The sequence below is a fragment of the Epinephelus fuscoguttatus genome, linkage group LG10 (genome assembly GCF_011397635.1).
Source record: "Epinephelus fuscoguttatus linkage group LG10, E.fuscoguttatus.final_Chr_v1".
Lineage (NCBI taxonomy): Eukaryota > Metazoa > Chordata > Actinopteri > Perciformes > Serranidae > Epinephelus > Epinephelus fuscoguttatus.
Genome location: NC_064761.1, coordinates 45542294 through 45559471, shown reverse-complemented (window position 1 = coordinate 45559471; position 17178 = coordinate 45542294). Strand labels below are relative to the sequence as shown.

Genomic DNA, 17178 nt, shown 5'->3' with positions numbered 1-17178 from the left:
ACTCCTCTTAATGTATAAACTCACACTACAGTATCAATATATGGAAATATATAAAGTGGATCAGCCTTCGATCAGAGGCGTCGGCCTCATGTTGACCTCTCAGGTTTGACTCTGGAGGTTAAAGGTTAAACTCAGAGTCACAGCAGATCAGATACGAGCTGTCGTCACGTTCACACTGAGTGCAGTCAGATCCATCAGACATTATCATTAAAGCTCCAGTGAGGATTACAGATTACAGATTACAGATTACAGATTACAACCATCTGAAAGTTCTCCTGGTCAGAATTCTTTCAGTGCTGATTGTTGAGGAGCTGAATTGTCCTCAGAGGTCTCTTCCTCTCAGAAACACACACAGCAGCTGATTATGAACACATGAATGTGTCTATCAAGAGTCAGTGTTTGGTTTGTCCGCTCTGGGCTACTGTAGAAACATGGCGGTGCAACATGGTGACCTCTGTAGACGAGGACCTGCTCCCTGTGGAGATATAAACAGCTCATTCTGAGGACAGAGCTGAAAGACTGCAGCTTTAAACAGAATAAAACTTCAGACTGGCCCTTTAAACGTTTAATATCAGCCCGTGCAGTGACGTCACATCACTGATACATCGATTATGTAATAATATCGATCAGAGCAGCTTCTACACAGCACCTGGAGGCACCGATCACCTGCCATACACACTCTGTAAAACACACACACACACACACTGTAACATAAACTGTAACACACACACACACACACACACACACACCGTGCGGCAGCAGCAGACTCCAGGAAACCGAACACGGTCGCAGATCTTTGTTCTTTGAGGGAGAACAGATCTTAAACCGCACTAACGGAACCAGGACCGGGACTAGGCACAGAACCAGGACCGGGACCAGGACTGAGCCTCGGTAACCCGGGACAACAGGCAGGTGTGTCGCTGTAACGGCTCCGCTCTGCTGCTGCTCGACAGGAAACGTGACGGGAATCAAAGCGGATCGATGGTCTAAGGTGAGACACGGCTCCAAGGGTTCTACTGGTTCTACTGCGCGCGTGCGAGTGTGCGTGTGTGTGTGTTCTGCGGAGCTGCATCTGACTCTTTTATTCAGCAGCTGCATCACACAATGAAACACCGAACATTGTCAGGACGAGCCCGGTGCGCGCGCGCGCGCGCGCGTGTGTGTGTGTGTGTGTGTTATAATGACTGCAGCAGGCCTGGTAACCTGTCCCTCTGTCCCGCTGTCTGTCCGTGTCTGAGCTCTGCGCTCTGATTGGTCGGATGTTAATTGGCAGCTGAGACGGTTTGCTGTTCAGGTGTGAGGATGTGTGGGTGTGTCACGTGACTGCAGCTGATGATGAAGATGACTATGGATGAAGCAGTTAAAACCTGCTGTTGACTCATGAACCCTCAGCTGCTGTCTCTATATGTCACTGTGGAGAATATGGAGTTAACCCTTTGATAGAGGAGTCACAGAGGAACCATGTGGAGTCCATCAGTGAGGAACCTGTGGTCAACATGGTTACTGGGAGAACGCCTGTGGTTACTGGAGAACATCTCTGGTTACTGAAAACGTCTGTAGTTGTTGAGAAAGTCTGTGGATACTGAGAATGTTTGTGGTTACTGAGAACGTCTGTGATTACTGGAGAACATCTGTGGTTACTGAGAACGTTTGTGGTTACTGAGAACGCCTGTGGTTACTGGAGAACATCTCTGGTTACTGAAAACGTCTGTGGTTACTGAGAGAATCTCTGTGGTTACTGAGAACGCCTGTGGTTACTGGAGAACATCTCTGGTTACTGAAAACGTCTGTGGTTACTGAGAGAATCTCTGTGGTTACTGAGAACGCCTGTGGTTACTGGAGAACATCTGTGGTTACTGAGAACGTTTGTGGTTACTGAGAACGCCTGTGGTTACTGGAGAACATCTCTGGTTACTGAAAACGCCTGTGGTTACTGAAAACATCTGTGGTTACTGAGAATGTTTGTGATTACTGAGAACGTTTGTGGTTACTGAAAACGTCTGTGGTTACTGAGAATGTCTGTGATTACTGAAAACATCTGTGGTTACTGAAAACATCTGTGGTTACTGAGAACGTTTGTGGTTACTGAAAACATCTGTGGTTACTGAAAACATCTGTGGTTACTGAGAACGTTTGTGGTTACTGAAAACATCTGTGGTTACTGAGAACGTCTGTGGTTACTGAGAATGTCTGTGATTACTGAGAACGTTTGTGGTTACTGAAAACATCTGTGGTTACTGAAAACATCTGTGGTTACTGAGAACGTTTGTGGTTACTGAAAACATCTGTGGTTACTGAAAACATCTGTGGTTACTGAGAACGTTTGTGGTTACTGAAAACATCTGTGGTTACTGAGAATGTTTGTGATTACTGAGAACGTTTGTGGTTACTGAAAACGTCTGTGGTTACTGAGAATGTCTGTGATTACTGAAAACATCTGTGGTTACTGAAAACATCTGTGGTTACTGAAAACATCTGTGGTTACTGAGAACGTTTGTGGTTACTGAAAACATCTGTGGTTACTGAAAACATCTGTGGTTACTGAGAACGTTTGTGGTTACTGAAAACATCTGTGGTTACTGAGAACGTTTGTGGTTACTGAAAACATCTGTGGTTACTGAAAACATCTGTGGTTACTGAGAACGTTTGTGGTTACTGAAAACGTTTGTGGTTACTGAAAACGTCTGTGGTTACTGAGAATGTTTGTGATTACTGAAAACATCTGTGGTTACTGAGAACGTTTGTGGTTACTGAAAACATCTGTGGTTACTGAAAACATCTGTGGTTACTGAGAACGTTTGTGGTTACTGAAAACATCTGTGGTTACTGAAAACATCTGTGGTTACTGAGAACGTTTGTGGTTACTGAAAACATCTGTGGTTACTGAGAATGTTTGTGATTACTGAGAACGTTTGTGGTTACTGAAAACGTCTGTCGTTACTGAGAATGTTTGTGATTACTGAAAACATCTGTGGTTACTGAGAACGTTTGTGGTTACTGAAAACATCTGTGGTTACTGAGAATGTTTGTGATTACTGAGAACGTTTGTGGTTACTGAAAACGTCTGTGGTTACTGAGAATGTTTGTGATTACTGAGAACGTTTGTGGTTACTGAAAACATCTGTGGTTACTGGAGAACATCTCTGGTTACTGAAAACGTCTGTGGTTACTGAGAATGTTTGTGATTACTGAGAACGTTTGTGGTTACTGAAAACATCTGTGGTTACTGAGAACATCTCTGGTTACTGAAAACGTCTGTGGTTACTGAGAACGTTTGTGGTTACTGAAAACATCTGTGGTTACTGGAGAACATCTCTGGTTACTGAAAACATCTGTGGTTACTGGAGAACATCTCTGGTTACTGAAAACGTCTGTGGTTACTGAGAATGTTTGTGATTACTGAGAACGTTTGTGGTTACTGAAAACATCTGTGGTTACTGAAAACGTCTGTGGTTACTGAGAATGTTTGTGATTACTGAGAACGTTTGTGGTTACTGAAAACATCTGTGGTTACTGAAAACGTCTGTGGTTACTGAGAACGTTTGTGGTTACTGAAAACATCTGTGGTTACTGGAGAACATCTCTGGTTACTGAAAACGTCTGTGGTTACTGAGAGAATCTCTGTGGTTACTGAGAACGCCTGTGGTTACTGAAAACGTTTGTGGTTACTGAGAACGTTTGTGGTTGTTGAGAAAGTCTGTGGTTACTGAGAACGTTTGTGGTTGATGAGAAAGTCTGTGGTTACTGGAGAACATCTCTGGTTACTGAAAACGTTTGTGTTTGTTGAGAACGTCTGTGGTTACTGAGAACGTTTGTGGTTACTGAGAATGCCTGTGGTTACTGGAGAACATCTCTGGTTACTGAAAACATCTGTGGTTACTGAGAACTTTTGTGGTTACTGAGAACGTCTGTGGTTACTGAGAACGTTTGTGGTTGTTGAGAAAGTCTGTGGTTACTGAGAACGTCTGTGGTTGTTGAGAAAGTCTGTGGTTACTGAGAACGTCTGTGGTTACTGAAAACATCTGTGGTTACTGAGAACTTTTGTGGTTACTGAGAACGTCTGTGGTTACTGAAAACATCTGTGGTTACTGAGAACGTCTGTGGTTACTGAGAATGCCTGTGGTTACTGGAGAACATCTCTGGTTACTGAAAACATCTGTGGTTACTGAGAACTTTTGTGGTTACTGAGAACGTCTGTGGTTACTGAGAACGTCTGTGGTTGTTGAGAAAGTCTGTGGTTACTGAGAACGTCTGTGGTTGTTGAGAAAGTCTGTGGTTACTGAGAACGTCTGTGGTTACTGAAAACATCTGTGGTTACTGAGAACTTTTGTGGTTACTGAGAACGTCTGTGGTTACTGAGAACGTTTGTGGTTACTGAGGATGTCTGTGGTTACTGAGAACATTTGTGGTTACTGAGAACGTTTGTGGTTACTGAAAACGTTTGTGGTTACTGAGAACGTCTGTGGTTACTGAGAACGTCTGTGGTTACTGAGAACTTTTGTGGTTGTTGAGAAAGTCTGTGGTTACTGAGAACGTTTGTGGTTACTGGAGAACATCTGTGGTTACTGAGAACGTCTGTGGTTACTGAGAACGTCTGTGGTTACTGAGAACGTCTGTGGTTACTGAGAACTTTTGTGGTTGTTGAGAAAGTCTGTGGTTACTGAGAACGTTTGTGGTTACTGGAGAACATCTGTGGTTACTGGGAGAACGTCTGTGGTTACTGAGAACGTCTGTGGTTACTGGAGAATGTCTGTGGTTACTGGGAGAATCTCTGTGGTTACTGAGAACGTTTGTGGTTACTGAGAACATCTGTGGTTACTGGAAGAATCTCTGTGGTTACTGAGAACGTTTGTGGTTAATGAGAACATCTGTGGTTACTGGGAGAATCTCTGTGGTTACTGAGAACGTTTGTGGTTACTGAGAACATCTGTGGTTACTGGAAGAATCTCTGTGGTTACTGAGAACGTCTGTGGTTACTGAGAACGTTTGTGGTTACTGAGAACATCTGTGGTTACTGGGAGAATGCCTGTGGATACTGAGAACATCTGTGGTTACTGAGAACATCTGTGGTTACTGGGAGAATGTCTGTGGTTACTGGGAGAACGTCTGTGGTTACTGAGAACGTCTGTGGTTACTGGAGAATGTCTTTGGTTACTGGGAGAATGTCTGTGGTTACTGGAGAACGTCTGTGGTTACTGGGAGAACGTCTGTGGTTACTGAGAACATCTGTGGTTACTGGAGAACGTCTGTGGTTACTGGGAGAACGTCTGTGGTTACTGAGAATGTCTGTGGTTACTGAGAACATCTGTGGTTACTGGGAGAATCTCTGTGGTTACTGAGAACATCTCTGGTTACTGAGAACGTCTGTGGTTACTGAGAACATTTGTGGTTACTGAGAATGTCTGTGGTTACTGAGAACGTCTGTGGTTACTGGGAGAATGTCTGTGGTTACTGGGAGAACGTCTGTGGTTACTGAGAACGTCTGTGGTTACTGGAGAACGTCTGTGGTTACTGAGAACTTTTGTGGTTGTTGAGAAAGTCTGTGGTTACTGAGAACGTTTGTGGTTGTTGAGAAAGTCTGTGGTTACTGAGAACGTTTGTGGTTACTCAGAACGTCTGTGGTTACTGAGAACGTTTGTGGTTACTGGAGAACATCTGTGGTTACTGAAAACATCTGTGGTTACTGGAGAACATCTGTTGTTACTGAAAACATCTGTGGTTACTGAAAACGTCTGTGGTTACTGGGAGAATGTCTGTGGTTACTGGGAGAACGTCTGTGGTTACTGGGAGAACGTCTGTGGTTACTGAGAACGTCTGTGGTTACTGGAGAATGTCTGTGGTTACTGGGAGAACGTCTGTGGTTACTGGAGAACGTCTGTGGTTACTGAGAACGTTTGTGGTTACTGAGAACGTCTGTGGTTACTGGGAGAATCTCTGTGGTTACTGAGAACGTTTGTGGTTACTGACAACATCTGTGGTTACTGGGAGAATCTCTGTGGTTACTGAGAACGTTTGTGGTTACTGAGAACGTCTGTGGTTACTGGGAGAATCTCTGTGGTTACTGAGAACGTTTGTGATTACTGACAACATCTGTGGTTACTGGAAGAATCTCTGTGGTTAATGAGAACGTCTGTGGTTACTGAGAACGTCTGTGGTTACTGGGAGAATGCCTGTGGATACTGAGAACATCTGTGGTTACTGAGAACGTCTGTGGTTACTGGGAGAATGCCTGTGGATACTGAGAACATCTGTGGTTACTGAGAACGTCTGTGGTTACTGGGAGAATGTCTGTGGTTACTGGGAGAACGTCTGTGGTTACTGAGAACGTCCGTGATTACTGAGAACGTCTGTGGTTACTGGGAGAATGTCTATGGTTACTGGGAGAATGTCTGTGGATACTGAGAACGTCTGTGGTTATTGAGAACGTCTGTGGTTACTGAAAACATCTGTGGTTACAGAGAACGTCTGTGGTTACTGGGAGAATGTCTGTGGATACTGAGAACGTCTTTGGTTACTGGGAACGTCTTTGATTCCTGAGAACGTCTGTGGTTACTGAAAACATCTGTGGTTACAGAGAACGTCTGTGGTTACTGGGAGAATGTCTGTGGATACTGAGAACGTCTGTGGTTACTGGGAACGTCTTTGATTCCTGAGAACGTCTGTGGTTACTGGGGGAACGTCTGTGGTTACTGGGGGAATGTCTTACCTGACTCTAAGGTTCACCTGTTCAATGGTCTGGCCCAGTCCTACATGGCAGACCACCTGACCCGCTATTCTACTCCCATGTCCCTCAGGTCAGCTGACCAGGCGCTCCTGGGTGTCCCACGCTCCACATTCAAGCTCAGGTGTCTCAGTCAACATCTCCAACACGTCTCTGTCTCCGCTGTCTTCACTCAGAGTTATTGTTGATTTAAATTGTGTGTGTGTGTGTGTGTGTGTGTGTGCGTGTGTGTGTGTGTGCGTGCGTGCGTGCGGGTGTGTTGCAGGTCCGTCAGGATGATGATGAACTCTGAGAAGATGAAGAAAAAACCTCCGAAGGACAGTTTGACTCTGCTGCCATGTTTCTACTTTGTGGAGGTGAAAACAATCACAAACAACAAACAAACAAACAGCAGCCTAACCCTAACAACAACAACAATCATAATAATAATAATAACAACAATAATAATAATTAAACTTGCAAGCATCGATGAACGGGCCCTCGCACCTTCACGCACCTCGAGGGGCTGGCAGGACGCCTTCTAGTGCGTCAGCTCATTTCTGTCATAGTTAGACATCGCATGCAGGAGTGACTCTGCATATCCCTGATACAGTGCTGGAATGACATATTTCAGGTTTTGTATCACTTACTCTTTCCACTAGAGGGAGTTAGAGAGTGCAGTAATTATACATCATGTTTTTATACATCAAATATACACCACAGCATGTAACTTTCAGATAAATCAAAAGATAAGTGTTTGATGAGACCTACTTCCTGTCACCACTAGGTGGCCCTACGAGTATCAGGAAATATGGTCATATACTGTAAATGTTTTCAGGGTGGGACTAATATGAATCACGTGAAGTTTGGTGGATATCGGACCATTTACTTCAAAGTTATAGCAATTTCCTGTTTCATGGTGAGACATCAAAATTAAACCCTCTGCAGTGGGCTTTAGAACGTTGTGTTTCATTCATCTAGTAGGTGGCGCCATGAGTAAGACCAATATATTGCCATGCAGATGTGTTCAGGGGCAGATCATGATCACACATATCAAACGCCCCTTGACATAGAGAAAAGCTTTTAATAACTTTTGATCAGCATGGTCTCAGGGTGATCTGTACCAAATCTGAAGTTGATTGGACAAAATGGGCGACTTCCTGTTTGGAGTAGACCTTTTTTGTGCATCTGGGCAACTTACACATGTGTACCAATTTTCATCTTCCTACACCAAAAAAAATCCTATGGGAGGGGTTTTTGAAAAATTCAAGGGGGCGCTATAGAGGCATTTTGTCCCCTCCATGGGTGGCACCCCTATCAGATGTAAGAGCTCGCCATTCTTGACCTGTGTATCAATTTTCATGAGGAGATGAGGTCGTTCATCAAAAAGCCAAACGTATTTAGTGGTGAGGGATCGATAGTGACCACGCTGCCACATGGACACCATTAGACATATCTTCACAGTGTTCATAAGGTAGCTTCACCAACCTGTTCTGCATGCATTAGAAGTGGAATGAAGTTGATGCGGTCAAGTTTGTGTCATCAGTACATGTTAAAGTAAAAACTGGTCACTTCCTGTTACCACCGGGCGGCGCTATGAGTAAGGTGGGATATTAACATATTGGGGCGTTTGGGGCGGAGCCATTATGATGTCCAGCAAGTTTGAAGCTGCTAGCATCAAGTATGTGGGCATGAGAGCCGTTCCAAATTCGATGGCGAGAAAACGAAAAGTTGCCAAAATTTGTCACGCCCTAGCAGCCACGCCCCTTGACCTACTGACATTCTTTTAATAATTTTTGATCAGCATGTTGTCAGGATGATCTGTACCAAATCTGAAGTCAGACAAAATCTCTAGGAGGAGTTCGTTCAAACATGTCAAAAATTCAAATCAAAATGGCCGACTTCCTGTTGGGTTAATGGCATGGGTCCAAGAGGATTTTTTGTGAGTCTTTGCATGTTCTATGAGCCCACCAATTTTCATGCGTGTAGGTGAAACTACGTTGGTTTCTGTTCTCCGTACCGTGCAGCTCTACGTCAAACAGATGTCCTCACATTGACTTTTGGTCACCTGAGGTGATGATGTCACTGAATGTGTGTTAAGGTGTTAGCATGTTGGACGTGTTTCCGTTCACCACGCTGACACACCGTCCTTGTCTTTAACACAGCTCTGTCTCTCTGTATCTGATCTGGAATATGGGGCTCCCTTTCGTCTGAGGTCCCCACAGTGTCACTGACTCACAGCCAATCAGCTTGTAGTGCTGATGGTGTCCAGACAGAACTTTGCGTCATGTTAAAGGATTTGACGTTAACAGAGTGTTTCCTGTTTCCTGTTTGTGACTCTGGTGTTGACACTTGTTGTTGTTGTTGTTGTTGTGGTGGTGGTGTGCAGCTGCCCATCGTGGCTTCTTCTATGGTGTCTCTGTATTTCCTGGAGCTGACGGACGTGGTGCAGCCGGCTCAGGTGGGGTTCCGCTGCCACGACAGAGAGCTCAGTATGCCGTACGTGGACGGAGGAGACGAACTGATCCCACTGCTGATGCTGCTGAGCCTCGCCTTCGCTGGACCGGCCGCCTCGGTAACACACACACACACACACACACACACTGAACACACACACACTGAACACACACAGTAACACACACACACACACACACACACACTGAACACACACAGTAACACACACACTGAACACACACACACACTGAACACACACACTGAACACACACAGTAACACACACACTGAACACACACACACACTGAACACACACACTGAACACACACAGTAACACACACAGTAACACACACACTGAGCACACACACACGCACACACACACATACACATACACACACTGAGCACACACACACACACGCACACACACACATACACATACACACACTGAGCACACACACACACACGCACACATACACACACACACACACACACTGAGTAACACACACACATACACACACTGAACACACACACTGAACACACACACTGAACACACACACACACACACTGAACACACACACATACACACACACTGAGCACACACACACACACACACACACACTGAGCACACATACACACACACGCACACATACACACACACACACACTGAACACACACACACACACACACTGAACACACACACAGAATCAGATCCTCGTGACGTGTCATCAACGCGTCTCCTGTAGGTGCAGACTTGAGTTATATGACTTGAACTTGTCTCAGGGTTGGTAAGTTCTGACTCGGGACTTGAGAACAAAGACCTGAGGCTTTCTGGTGACTTGGTCCCATGTGTTACAGTAACCATGGAGATCAGGACGTTTTTTTTTTTTTTCGGATGACCTCGGTCAACACAGGAAAACAAAAACGTCTGCAGGTGGCGCTAAACGTGACATCAGTGAAACGGTGGTGGAGGAGGAGCCGTCGTGTCTGGACTTGAAATTGCGAACACTGAGATGGACTGAAGGTCACAGGGCGCAGCAGACGCCTCCGTCACTGACACACTGTAAACACAGCAGTAATCCGCCATCTTTCATTCTGGAGCGCGCTCAGTACACAAAGTAACAACGAGCAAACTGGGGAGATGATGTCATCGTTTCTCTAACCCTGCGTTTGACGTCCAGATACAGACTCACACTGACAGAGGGTTCATAACATGTGTACATGTGGAGACGGGGGCGGAGCTTGATATACTGAGGGTGCGTTTGTTTTGTGTGTCAGATCATGCTAGTTGAAGGACTCATCTACTGCCTGCAGTCCAGACTGAAGCTCCGCAGACCTGAAGGAAGCATCAACGCAGGAGGCTGCAACTTCAACTCCTTCCTTAGGAGGACGGTGCGCTTTGTAGGTACGACCCTGCTGCTACACCTGTCACTACACCGGTAACTACACTGTTAACTGCACCTGTCACTACACCGCTAACTGCACCTGTAACTACACCGCTAACTACACCTGTAACTACACCGCTAACTACACTGTTAACTGCACCTGTAACTACACCGCTAACTACACCTGTAACTACACCGCTAACTACACTGTTAACTGCACCTGTCACTACACCGCTAACTGCACCTGTAACTACACCGCTAACTACACTGTTAACTGCACCTGTCACTACACCGCTAACTGCACCAGTCACTACACCGCTAACTGCACCTGTAACTACACCTGTAACTACACCGCTAACTGCACCAGTCACTACACCGCTAACTGCACCTGTAACTACACCGCTAACTACACCTGTAACTACACCGCTAACTGCACCTGTAACTACACTGCTAACTGCACCAGTCACTACACCTGTCACTACACCTGTAACTACACCGCTAACTGCACCTGTAACTACACCGCTAACTACACTGCTAACTGCACCGCTAACTGCACCAGTCACTACACCTGTCACTACACCTGTAACTACACCGCTAACTGCACCTGTAACTACACCGCTAACTACACTGCTAACTGCACCTGTCACTACACCTGTAACTACACTGCTAACTGCACCTGTAACTACACCGGTAACTACACCTGTCACTACACCTGTAACTACACCGCTAACTGCACCAGTCACTACACCGGTAACTACACCGCTAACTGCACCTGTCACTACACTCAAAACTACACCTGTCACTACACCAGTAACTACACCTGTTACTACACCGGTAACTACACCCAAAACTACACCTGTCACTACACTCAAAACTACACCTGTCACTACACCAGTAACTACACCTGTTACTACACCGGTAACTACACCCAAAACTACACCTGTCACTACACCGCTAACTGCACCTGTCACTACACCCAAAACTACACCTGTCACTACACCAGTAACTGCACCTGTCACTACACCGGTAACTACACCCAAAACTACACCTGTCAGTACACCGCTAACTGCACCTGTCACTACACCCAAAACTACACCAGTAACTACACCTGTCACTACACTGGTAACTACACCTGTCACTACACCCAAAACGACATCTGTCACTACACCGGTAACTACACCCAAAACTACACCTGTCACTACACTGGTAACTACACCTGTCACTACACCAGTAACTACACCTGTCACTACACCAGTAACTGCACCTGTCACTACACCTGTAACTACACCTGTCACTACACTGGTAACTACACCTGTCACTACACCTGTAACTACACCTGTCACTACACCTGTCACTACACTGGTAACTGCACCTGTCACTACACTGGTAACTACACCTGTCACTACACCTGTAACTACACCGCTAACTGCACCAGTCACTACACTGGTAACTACACCTGTCACTACACCTGTAACTACACCTGTCACTACACTGGTAACTACACCTGTCACTACACCTGTCACTACACTGGTAACTACACCTGTCACTACACCTGTAACTACACCTGTCACTACACCTGTCACTACACCAGTAACTGCACCTGTCACTACACCTGTAACTACACCTGTCACTACACCTGTAACTACACCTGTCACTACACCAGTAACTGCACCTGTCACTACACCTGTAACTGCACCTGTCACTACACCTGTAACTACACCTGTCACTACACCAGTAACTGCACCTGTCACTACACCTGTAACTACACCTGTCACTACACCGGTAACTACACCCAAAACGACTGTCTCAGTTCCAACCCGTCTGTCTCAGTCCCAACCCGTCTGTCTCAGTCCCCACCTGTCTGTCTCAGTGTCCACCTGTCTGTCTCAGTGTCCACCCGTGTGTCTCTCTGCAGGTGTTCACGTCTTCGGTCTGTGTGCGACGGCGCTGCTCACTGACATCATCCAGCTGTCGACAGGTTACCACGCCCCGTTCTTCCTGACCGTCTGTAAACCCAACTACACGCTGGTTGGTGTTTCCTGTGAAACAAACGCTTACGTCACTAAAGACATCTGCTCAGGTCACGACCAGCACGCCATCATGGCGGCCAGGTGAGTCACCTGTTCAGGTGGTGTTCACTGATTATTGATTATTGATTAAACTTCCTGCTCTGTCTCTGTCCCGACAGGAAAACGTTCCCTTCCCAGCATGCAACTCTGTCGGCCTTCGCTGCTGTTTATGTCTCTGTGAGTGTGACTCGTCTTTATTCAAACTGACAAACTTTATTCGTAATGTGTTTGATGACAGTGAACAGAGAAAGTTATTGATCTGAGATTAACAGGAGCAAACAAACATTCTGATTGGCTGATGTCTCAGTAAATAAACGTTAATGTTTAGATCTCAGAGCTGCTTCTCTTCTCTTTCAGATGTATTTTAACTCCACCATCTCCGACAGCACCAAACTGCTCAAGCCTGTCTTGGTCTTTGCATTCGCCATCGCGGCGGCATTGACAGGTCTGACTCAGATCACGCAGCACCGCAGCCATCCCATTGACGTGTACGTGGGCTTCCTCATCGGAGCCTTCATCGCTGCATACCTGGTGAGACCTGCTGTCAGTTCAAAGTTCAAACAGGTTAACAAGTTAAGATTTGTTGTCGTCTTCGTCTTTCTGTTGCCATGACGACCGCGTCAGTTTTAAACTAAGAGAGTGATGGAGACAAAAACAGGAAGTCTGAGTTCAACATGTCTCAGTCCACATGGTAGAGATTAAGTGAAATGACATGATATACATGTCATGTTTAGTCATGACATCACACAACATGTCATGTGACGTGATGTAGTATTTCATGTGAAGGTGGGGTCGATCCAACATACCCCCCTCCACCCCCCTTACAACTCTCCTTCTTCTTCTTCTTCAGGCGTTTCATGCTGTGGCCAACTTCAAGTCCTCTGATGACATCACTCCCACCCTGCCCCCCCTGCCGCCAAAGGAGGACCCTCTGCGAGCGCTGACCGAGCGAGGACACGAGTCCGTTTACAACAAAGGCCCCGCCTCTGCTTCAGAGAGTAATGATGAAATCGCGGCGGCGCCAGCCCCCATGGACCGGCTGGAGGGCCTGGGGCCCCTGCAGAGGGAGAAGACGTCCATGGGGAGCCTGAAGCGGGCCAGCGTTGATGTGGAACTGCTGGCACCTCGTAGCCCGATGGGAAAGGAGACCATGCTGACCTTCAGCAACACGCTGCCGAGGGCCAGCATGAATGTTAACGGCGTGCTGGGGGCCAACCCGGGGCAGGAGGACCCAGTGCAGCAGGTGCAGCCAGTGCAGCGGCGTCTGAAGGCCGTGCAGGTGCCCATGGACCCGATGCGTTCACAGCAGCTGGTGTCGGAGTGGAAGCAGAAGTCAATGGAGATGCGCGGCCTGAGCATGCGTGACGAGGCGGAGCGCGAGGCCAGCGAGGACGGTTCCGAGGTGGGCTCTGTGGGGACAGATGAGGGCGGGTCTCAGGTCCCCATCTACCAGCCTGCAGTGCAGTCTGGGAGGGCAGCCTCCAGTCGTAACCCCACTCCACCTCCGGGGGGCGCCAAAGCTGTGGCGACTCCCAGACCACCACAGATCCCTGAGGCAGGACCCCCGCCAGTGTCCCCAAAGAGTGCGCTGACCCGTGCCAAGTGGCTAGCCATCCGAGAGAAGGCGAGTGGGGAGGTGTTGTGCCGCGGTGCCACTAACCAACCACGACTTATGCAAGTCATCGCCATGTCGAAGCAACAGGGCCTCCTACCCTCCTCCTCCTCAGCAGAGAAATCCTCTGAGACCACCTCCACCTGCTCTGGCACCTCCTCCACCACCGACTCTCCGCATTACCGCCCGCCCTCCGAGCAGCAGCGGGAGGGGCCGGGTATCATCACCGTGGACGCTCACGCCCCTCACCATCCTCTTGTCCAAGCCCCACCTCCTCCCCAAGCCCCGCCCCTTGCAGGTAACAGTAACCCATGGGAGTGGGCGGGGGCATCCAACGGCGGCGACCCAAGAGACACCTACGACCTCAACAGCCTGAACCGTGGAGACTCCGCCGCCCGTGGCAGCAGCTTCCGGCCACATCGGTCCGCCTCACCGAGCGCCACAGTAGACCACGACCCGGCCCAGCCCCCTTCTCACCTGCAGACAGACATGTTGGCAGACGCTCAGCGCAGGGAGATGGCCATGAGACGCAAGACGGCACTGGTTCTGTTGGATCGAGAGATCCGTAACCAGACTGAGCAGGAGAACTATTATAAGAGTGTGCAGGGGCGGCGCTTCAAGGATTAGTCTCTTACCTTTCAAAATAAAAGCCTTATTTACAAACTGGTCATGATGGCACACCTGGACGGCAGACGACCACGCTGCTATGCATCTGTTGAGCTTCATGTGACGGGAGGGCAAGGCTGCAGGAAGTGAATGTTTCCACCCAGGAAGGTCAGACTGACGCTCGGTGGCTCCACGCTGATGACGTGTTCAGCTCTCTGCGCCAGCGCCGCCATGCCACATCTACAGGAAGGGTTATCACATCACATGACCAGGGACACGTCACACACACCAGACAAATCTACACCAACAACACCTGGAGTCTGACACAGGGACGTCCCGTCATGTTTAATATCTACTGACAAAAATACACTCCCAGATAACAGGTCATACACGTACTGCGGTTTTCTTTTTTTTTTGTGCACGCAAATTTATTGTTTTCAGTGTAGACACGCTCAAACACCAGAGCGACGCTGTCGAAGCACGCATGAGTTCCCAGGTGCCTATTTTTAAGGGTGTGACACCACCCTGAGATAAACTGAGTTTAACATTTGTAATGCAGCAGAGCGCACTACATGTCATGTGACGAGTAACCGTCTGGTCCTGCTTAAATTTGATATTTGATCCAGCACCTGTAAAAGTTTTTTGGATGTTTGTGCCCTTCGCCGTTTTTGTTCATGTGACGAGGACCAACCAATAACAGCTGACAGATATCTTTCCTTCTTCAGTAAATATCAGTGTGTGATAAATATGGAGGAGAAGTTGATCATGTTAGTGCAGAGCTGTCAGAGCGTCACGTCTGTCCTACAGACAAACAGGAAGTAGATCAGCTCTGCTGTCAGGGCTTCAGGTGCTGGTTATGGTCACTTAGCAACCTCAGACGCAACCTGCCTCCTCCCTCCTGAAAGTTGGCACAGAACAGCGCCGAGTGCCCAACCTGGTGTTTTCCAGGTGGTTATAGATGCAGCATGTGTATGACCTGTGATGCTGCTGCTGTAAACGTATTCAAATTAACCCAACGTGTTTCGACGTGTAAAAATCTACCGCTCGTTCAAAACAAAACTGAAAACTCTCTCATATCTCCACAGCGACCAGAGAACCAATGTGTTCTTAATTATGTGCTGAAGTAAACGGTGCCCACGGTGTCTGTGTCAGAACATCAGCATGATCACATGACTCATTCAGAAGAATCCATCAGTAAGTCTCATCGATCCGGTCTGATGATCTGAACTTCACAAATACTTTTTATCTAAATCATAATGATGAAGATGTTCTCGGACTGTCGTACTGATGGTTTACTTTGAATGAGAGTGTCTGATGGTGGTTCATCAGCCTGTTTCTCATTCTAGGTCATCAAACACCCACGCTTTGCCATGCCCCTCGACGTGTGATACTGACACTGCATACACCCTCTGGCATCACTAAGAGATGCACGTTTTTTCATTTAACTCGGCTGTAAACTCATCTGTTGAAATATTTGACACTTAGAGGAAATGATGTAGTATAAAGAGTGAGAATGTCCATGTAGGACGGTCAAACAAACGCAGGACTTTGACTCAGGAGACAGACGTCCACGTCCCGCATGAAACTAAACGTCAACTGAGGACAACGTTACTTCATCTATACTTTGTTTCTCAACCAGCCGACATTCAGTAATCACACATGTGCTCACTCATTCACTCTTCCTGTTTTAAGTGTGGTTCTCTTTCTGCCTAAAGCTCTTTCATGCTGCAGTGGTATCCACCGTCCACCTCCACATAACTGCCAAGTCGTTACACAGTCATCAGCCTCATCATCCTCATCAGCCATCTGTCTCAGAGTCATCAGCCTCATCATCCTTATCAGCCGTCTGTCTCAGAGTCATCATCCTCATCATCCTCATCAGTCATCTGTCTCACAGTCATCATCCTCATCATCTTCATCAGTCATCTGTCTCAGAGTCATCAGCCTCATCATCCTCATCAGTCATCTGTCTCACAGTCATCATCCTCATCATCTTCATCAGTCATCTGTCTCAGAGTCATCAGCCTCATCATCCTCATCATCCATCTCTCTCAGAGTTATCAGCCTCATCATCCTTATCAGCCATCTGTCTCAGAGTCATTATCCTCATCATCCATCTCTCTCAGAGTCATCAGCCTCATCATCCTTATCAGCCATCTGTCTCAGAGTCATCATCCTCATCATCCTCATCAGTCATCTGTCCCAGAGTCATCAGCCTCATCATCCTCATCAGCCATCTGTCTCATAGTCATCATCCTCATCATCCTCATTAGCCATCTGTCTCAGAGTCATTATCCTCATCAGCCATCTGTCTCAGAGTCATCATCCTCATCATCCTCATCAGTCATCTGTCCCAG

General features: G+C 47.2%; 1 protein-coding gene across 1 annotated transcript; it reads left to right on the top strand.

Annotated features, from left to right (window-relative positions):
- The first annotated feature begins 612 nt into the window (after positions 1-612).
- Positions 613-16589, top strand: plppr3b (phospholipid phosphatase related 3b). Its single transcript, XM_049588817.1, has 8 exons — positions 613-991; positions 6987-7077; positions 9090-9275; positions 10428-10554; positions 12450-12645; positions 12723-12780; positions 12961-13134; positions 13454-16589. Exons 2-8 carry the CDS (start codon positions 6997-6999, stop codon positions 14840-14842), a joined length of 2211 nt encoding a protein of 736 aa, XP_049444774.1. The 5' UTR covers positions 613-991; positions 6987-6996; the 3' UTR covers positions 14843-16589.
- The last annotated feature ends 589 nt before the right edge of the window (positions 16590-17178 follow it).

What these genes read in the sequence shown, in the direction of transcription:
- plppr3b (XM_049588817.1), top strand. Translation starts at nt 6,997, where the DNA reads ATGATGATGAACTCTGAGAAGATGAAGAAAAAACCTCCGAAGGACAGT. An exon ending in TCGCTGCTGTTTATGTCTCT is followed by an intron (nt 12,781 to 12,960) that starts GTGAGTGTGACT and finishes CTTCTCTTTCAG; the next exon opens with ATGTATTTTAACTCCACCAT. An exon ending in CCTTCATCGCTGCATACCTG is followed by an intron (nt 13,135 to 13,453) that starts GTGAGACCTGCT and finishes CTTCTTCTTCAG; the next exon opens with GCGTTTCATGCTGTGGCCAA.